The 7950-nt window shown below is 37.3% G+C and overlaps 1 protein-coding gene across 1 annotated transcript in view; it reads left to right on the forward strand.

Moving 5' to 3' along the window:
- LOC106871446 (synaptotagmin-15) overlaps nt 1-7950 on the forward strand; it is a 264254-nt gene that overhangs the window by 251982 nt on the left and 4322 nt on the right. Inside the window, exons 5-7 of the mRNA XM_052973905.1 lie at nt 3590-3683; nt 7389-7559; nt 7934-7949. Of these exons, the coding sequence (XP_052829865.1) occupies nt 3590-3683; nt 7389-7559; nt 7934-7949 (281 nt within the window). The remainder of the gene's footprint in view (nt 1-3589; nt 3684-7388; nt 7560-7933; nt 7950) is intronic.

Genomic DNA, 7950 nt, shown 5'->3' on the forward strand with positions numbered 1-7950 from the left:
TCTCTCTCTCTCTCTCTCTCTCTCTCTCTATATATATATATATATATATATATATATTCTTTTCTACTCTTGACACAAGGCCCGAAATTTTGGGAGAGGGGGCAAGTCCATTATATCGAACCCAGTACGCAATTAGTATTTAACCTATCGATCCCGAAAGGACGAAAGGACGAAAGGCAAAGTCGACCTCGGCGGAATTTGAACTCAGAGCGCAAAGACAAATGAAATACCGCAAAGCATTTCGCCCGGTGTGTTAACGTTTCTGCCAAATTGCCGCCTCTATCTATCTATCTATCTATCTATCTATCTATCTATCTATCTATCTATCTATCTATCTATCTATCTATCTATACATACATACATACATACATACATACATACATATGTATATACAGAGTTGGACAAAATAATGGAAATACCTTAAAATTTCAAACAAATTTATTTTAATATGAGGTAGGACCACCTTTAGCAGTAATTACAGCTTGAATTCTACGAGGTATGGACTTGTACAAAATTTGAATTGTTTCCAAAGGAATTTTTGTCCATTCTTCAGCTAAAACAGTCTCCAGTTCTTGTAGTGATGATGGTGGAGGATATCGACTCCTTACTTTTTTTTTTTTAAATGCACCATAAATGTTCAATGATATTGAGATCTGGGGATTGTGGTGGCCAGATAAGATGTTCAACTTCGCTTTTTGTTGATATGCTGTGACGTAGTTCATTTGACAGAAAGTTGATTTATGACTTAAAGCAGCTCTAGTATATGCCTGTCTGCCTGCCTGCCTGCCTGTCTGTCTGTCTGTCTGTCTGTCTGTCTGTCTGTCTGTCTGTCTGCTTGCCTGACTGCCTGATTGCATGTTTGTGTATCTGACTGTCTTTCTGTCTGTCTGTCCCTCCCTCCCTCTCTCTCTCTCCACACACACACACACACACACACACACACACACACACACACACACACACACACACACACACATATTAGATTTCTTGGAAAAACTTGCAGATACAAATGGTACCAGTTAAATGCCCCAAATACTGGATGCTAGAAAGCTTATAGGGTCATGAGGAGAGAATGCATCTCCGCCCCCCCCCCGGTGCTAGATCAACTGGTTAATAGGTTTCGCTCAATATGCTTCTTACCATTGTGAATCGTCTCTTTTAAACCAAATTTTGTAGTTTTCTTTCTACACTGCAGTCTGCATATCACTCGTGATGGTATTTGCTTTACGACGGCTTAGACTAAACGACAACAACAATCACCTCACGCTGTCTCCAACAAATCCTCTACATCCAACTTCGATTGGAAAATGCCCTGGCCTCCATCCTGTGTCTCCACATTCCTCGAGGAGGTTTTTATAACGGTCGATCTTTCGAGTCCGAGTGCCATCCATGTTATCTTCAGGAGGAACCGTTTACTTGACTAAGTTTACTACTTCCTTTATTTCACACCATATGATATCTGGGCTTTTCCTCAACTGGAATTGGGAAGAATCCTTGGCACCCTAGTAAATCTGCAGCCACTCACAAAAGCCGTTCCATTTTTCATCGTTCACAAGAAGATTCTTCTTCAAATGGGACTGCTGTCCTGAACGTACGAAGGTAATGAGATGTCTGGTTGGTTTCTCCTTTTTTTTGCCACTGTTGATGAAAGCAATTTGGTTCTTTATAGCATTGAAGAGAACCTTAAGGACCGGATTGTGTCTCTATGCATATCTAACCAATGTCAGTGAACAGCTGGAAAGAATATGTTCTAGTGTTCCGACTCTTCCGCATTCCCATTTATCATTCTCTAATACGTTCCGTCTTACTAGGTTTGTAGGCGATGACAAGGCAACATAGGATGAACGAAGCAAAAAAACTCAAACATGATGTTCCTCACTTCCATATTTCATTCCAACATATTTTCTTCTCAATTATCTGTTCCTCCCATTTGTAATCTGTCTTTGTTGAGGGCATTAGATCAAATGAAGCTATCGTCTCTCTGTTTCAATTAAAAATTATGTCAAAGGTAACTCAGTTTCTTATATTGCTGTTTCCTGCTGTCTATAGTATCAAGTGTAGCTGCAGCTGCATATATTTCCCGTACACATGTATGAGATATAATTTCTTATCAGTTTGAACTGGTTTTACCTGCTTATACTTCACTGTTTCCTCTTACACATTACATATGGTAACTTGACATCGTATGAACGAAATACACTGGAATGTGTTGCTTTATAGTATTTATGCTTTGACATTTTATCGAGAGTAAACAATTTACTTTCCATTCGGAATTTTATTACTAAGGTACGCCTAGATAAACATTATCGATGGTATCTAGTTTACCTCTTCACATCTGCTGGTTTGACCAATAAAGGATCGGATTTCAGGTTTAAATAGTAGATTTAAAGGAATCTCGCAATTAATCCAGTGTTTCATAATAGTGAATCATTATTAGAATCACAGTCAAATGCTTTCCTTCACTTATCGAGAAACTTGTAGAAATGCAATTCACTACATTGTAGTGCATTCTCCGTTTTTGTGATTTGCATTTTTTGCATCTATCCCCATTTCCCTGTATGTACAATACATACATACATATATGCATACATACATACATACATACATACATATGGAAAAGTGGAGAGACCCTGGATAAATAGAATACGCAATACATACGTACGTGTGTGTATATGTATGTCTGTTTGTATGTATGTTTATTTATTTACATGTCTCTCTATAATAATTTTAAAAATAGAAAAGACATACATATAAACATACATACATATATTCGTATAGCATATTCTATTTATCCAGGGTCTCTCCACTTTCTCCAGTACTTTTATGTAGACAGTGGCATTGACTCTTAAATCCTGTGAAAAAGAAAAGACGAGGCATGGCGTCTCCTATGTTGCTGACGACCCAGAGAACCATCTCAGTTGCTGAAAATTTAGTATGTGTGAACGTTGGATCCTCACTCACGTTTCTACATAACCAACTATCGTTCCTTCAGTTTGGTCTTTGCTCCAGATCGAAGTTTTTCTCATCGATGTAAAACCAAATAATTCCAACCTCGTGGTGTTTCAAATTGTTTAAGAAGCGCTTTGCACGGATAAAACGATTCTCTCCTGTCACATCGGACATAAAGTGACCCATCTGCACCACATGCAATTTATACCTTAGTATTAACCATCTGACCAAGCGGTCAGATGGTTAATATAAAATGCAGACGATATACAGCTTAGCAGTATATCGTCCGCATTCATGTCCCTAGTTCAAATTCCGCCGACTTTGTCTCTTTCGGGGTCAGTAAAATAAGTACCTGTTTATTATTGAACGTAAATGTAAAATTTCTGGTCTTGTGTTAAAAGTCGAAACTATTAATAATCGTCATACCAAAGCACGAAAGCATGACAAGATACAACTCTTTTTCCTCCCTATATTTTTTTCTCTATTTTAGTATGTGCCAACGCACGAAACTCTCGGACCTTGAGTTACACTGTTACTGCTGCTAGATATTAATAAAATATACATATACGCATATTTTGAGTTATATTTGTCCTGTTTGCATCAACGTGCCTATACATTTTTCTCTATTTATTTTTCACAGGATCTACTTAATGCCTGACGAACGGCGCTATTTACAGTCGAAACTGAGAAAAAAAACCTGTAACCCAAAATTTGAAGAAAGCTACATATTCCAGGTATCAAATGATCTCGTTCTTTGTCTCGAAAATAAATTTTTCCATTCAACATTTTGATTGTCATCATTTTGAAAATTTTAATTGTCAATTAGAATTTTTGAACTGAAATTCAAAAATTAAAATAGTTTTCCCCGTGTTGGCGCGAACATGAGCGTGTGGTTAAAATGCTCACTTTGAAACCATGTGGTTCTCGGTTCAGATTCACTGCATTGCACCTTAGGCATGCGTCTTCTCTTATAGCCCCGGGCCAATCACGAACAGAAGTAGCTGGGAATCATCATAGCCATGTATTAAGAGGAATTCTTTTGGGTTTAGATAATTTACCTCTGGAAACATAGTTGTTTTGTCCGTCATCCTTAACAACCTTCATTGAGGGGCATTTTGAGCGGGATGGGCTACTAAACCTCAGCAACGTTTTTCTGCGGAATGGGCTACTCGACCTGAAGAATATTCTGCGCCCCACCTGCGAGGTCATGCGCTGTCCATCTTGATATGAGATCACCATGTTGTGCACATATGGTTGTGATGCATGTGCTTGATGTACCCTTATCAGACGGGTAGTCATGATGGGTATATAGGGCTTCGTATATTTGTACCCCATCTTCACTCTCATGCCATGCGTTGTTGTCACACATAAAAAAAAAAGAAAATAATAATAATGGTCGCCGGAAGGATGAATAGTAAAGTCAACTTCCGCGTTATTTGAACTCGGAAAGTAGAGACGAACGAAATGCCGGCAATCATTTTGCCCGGTGTGCTAACGATTCTACCAGCTCGCCAATAATAATAATAATAATGATAATAATAATAATAATAATAATAATAATAATAATAATGGTGATGGTGATGTTTATGGTGGTGATGATGATGATGATGATGAGAAGAAGAAGAAGAAGAAGAAGAAGAAGAAGAAGAAGAAGAAGAAGAAGAAGAAGAAGAAGAAGAAGAAGAAGAAGAAGAAGATGCGCTACAGCAAATATTTTGCTCAATACCACAGATTTGCTTGTCGGTTGTTTGACCTTGACCAGCTGAGCATGTCCCTTAGTGTGACGATATGTGTATCTCTGATCACGACCAGAAGTAATGGGGGAGCATGGGTGTTTCGTTCAACACCCTTATTAAAGGACCTTTTGAGCGGGATGGGTTACTCAGCCTGAAGAAAATTCCAACTGGGCCCCACCTGCAAGGTCATGCGCTGTTTATCACCATGTCGCCAACACATGGTTATGATAAACGAGCCCGGTGTCATCAGACGGGTAGTCATGATGGGTATACTGGGCTTCGTATATTTTACCCCAGTGTCACTTTGATGGCATTCACTCCTCTCTCACTCAATAATAGTAAAAACTCTTGAGAAGTACATGGAGCAAATAGGGGCTGCAATAAGGGTGGAACACTTGCAGAAAACAGCACTGATTGGAACCGCTCGAATACTGATAGAATAAGTACTAGGCTTACAAAGAATACGTCCTGGGGTCGATTTCTTCGACTAAAGGCGGTGCGCAAGCATGGCCGCAGTCAAATGACTGAAACAAGTAAAATAATAAAATAATAAAATAATAATAATAATGATGATGATGATGATGATGATGATGATGATGATGATGATGATGATGATGATGATGATGATGATGATGATGATGATGATGATGATGATGATGAGGAGGAGGAGGAGGAGGAGGAGGATGATAATAAAAAATTAAAAAATAATAATAATAATCTCAATTTACTTCATTTTGGTAATATTTAAGGATTGACGATACTCCTTCTGAAGGTAAAAGTACGACAATAAGAGTGCGACTGTTATCGAATGGGAGGAGTAAAGTAGATCCCTTAAATATTGCCAAAATGAAGTGGATTGAGATGATTGTTTTGAACTCGTGGAAGAGACACGAGGTGTCGAAATATTGTTCATTCGATAACAGTCGCACTCTTCTTAATGTTCCTTTCATAATAATAATAATAATAATAATAATAATAATAATAATAATAATAATAATAATAATGCTGTTTTCTGAGAAGTTGCCTTCTTTATTCGTATAGGCAAATTGTCAAAGTATCTACAGAACATGTTGTATATTATTATTACTATTATAGTTGTGCCAATTATAAACGATGTGATCGCCACAATACTCTTGTAATTAATTTATAAATTTTACAATGCTTTTAGTTCAGCAGCTACATCGTTGTAATTCTATCAATACAACATTATATTCATTCGATATTGCTATGTTGATAACTAGTATGTTGCTGTCACTTTTGATATGGAAAAACTGTCACGTTTATTATGTTATATTTCATAGTCTGTAGATTAGACTCGTACAGTATTTCCAAAGTGTCATCTTCAGGACAGGTGGAAGTTCTAGTTAATGCCACAGAACGTTGTCTTCTTGAAATAATTTAAATAACTTAGCATATATGTCTGTGAGTTGTCTATATTTGTTTCTTCATATTTCTGTCTATGCCGATCATTTGCAGCCCTTTGTATTATCACGTATACACGTATGTCTAACCTTCTACATTGACACACGTCTAGAGATACGTCCATATACATTTGCCTTTCATTCATCTTGCTTTTTTGTAACTAGAAATAGACAGAATTTTGAAATTAAAACAAGGATTGAGAACTAAAGAACAAAGATTCTTTGGAGGCTCAAATTAGAATTTATTATTTTTTTTTTCATCATCAACAGAAGCATTTTTAGATCCTTTCCTGATTAGTGTAATCTGGGGGTAAATACTTGACTTCTCATTTTAGCTTCAGGAAAATACACCCGCAAGGTAGAAGTCCCTGGAAATAGTATGTATGCAGTCACTTAGAATTTCTTCCCTTTTCTTTCTCGATTGCTAAAGTAGGAAGTCTCTATGAAGAAAGGGGGAAGAAGAAAAAGATAAGGGAAACCATTCATTCCATGAATGTCTTCTACACAAAAATTATTGTCCATCTATAAATGTTCCGCTTCGTAAAACGTTTAATTTATATACCTCGTATTATATCCTGCGTGGAGGCGCAATGGCCCAGTGGTTAGGGTAGCGGACTCGCGGTCATAGGATCGCGGTTTCGATTCCCAGACCGGGCGTTGTGAGTGTTTATTGAGCGAAAAACACCTAAAGCTCCACGAGGCTCCGGCAGGGCGATGGTGGCGAACCCTGCTGTATTCTTTCACCACAACTTTCTCTCACTCTTTCTTCCTGTTTCTGTTGTACCTGTAATTCAAAGGGTCAGCCTTGTCACACTGTGTCACGCTGAATATCCCCGAGAACTGCGTTAAGGGTACACATGTCCGTGGAGTGCTCAGCCACTTGCACGTTAATTTCACGAGCAGGCTGTTCCGTTGATCGGATCAACTGGAACCCTCGACGTCGTAAGCGATGCAGGGCCTACAATTATATCTTGCGGATGACTTCTACAAAGAATGAAATGATTCATGCATTTTTACCTAAAACCATCGTACTAAAATAAGTCCGATAAATATCTACATTCAGTTCATCTTTATTCTCAGTTTAAAATAGAAACACGTAATTCCGCCAAATATTTGGGCGAACTGATTATTTTCCGTGTAGTAACTGTCCCCAAAAGGACCCCACTTCTTATTTATTTATCAACAGATTATTTGCAAAGTCAACTACAGTCCAGCGAATTTCTTTTCATTTCTGCTCTGCTGGTGTTGAAAACCGTAAATTTATTATCCAATTCCATTGCAGGTATCGCACAAATCTTTTGATGATCGAATTCTGAAGTTCACCATGTTTGATGTGGATCGTCACCGACGTCATAATGTAATTGGACACGCATTGTTCCCGCTCAAAGAATATGATTGCGAGAATAACGAGAGAATGGTTATTTGGCGGGACCTCGAGAAAGAAGTGTCAGAGGTTAGAAATATATTTCGTATAATCATTTATTAAATGGGTTTTTTTTCTATTAAGCTTTTGACGACTCACTTTCAATGTGTTCTTTCGCATTTTGTCTTTGGTTTTACCAAACAAATGTTTGTGTGGAAAAGATCGTGCAGGGAATTAACACGTACTATTGATTTGAATGTTGTAGGGTACGAAATAATCCATACGCTATGTATTTGGCAATACGACTACCGAATAATAATAATAATAATAATAATAATAATAATAATAATAATAATAATAATAATAATAATAATAATAATAATAATAATAATAATAATAAGATAAGTAATATATACTCGAATTTTACACTAATCTCTTGTTAAGCTCTTTTTTTCTTTTTGCAGTCCACCTCCGACAAAGG

This window comes from Octopus bimaculoides, chromosome 17 (assembly GCF_001194135.2).
Source record: "Octopus bimaculoides isolate UCB-OBI-ISO-001 chromosome 17, ASM119413v2, whole genome shotgun sequence".
Taxonomy (NCBI): domain Eukaryota; kingdom Metazoa; phylum Mollusca; class Cephalopoda; order Octopoda; family Octopodidae; genus Octopus; species Octopus bimaculoides.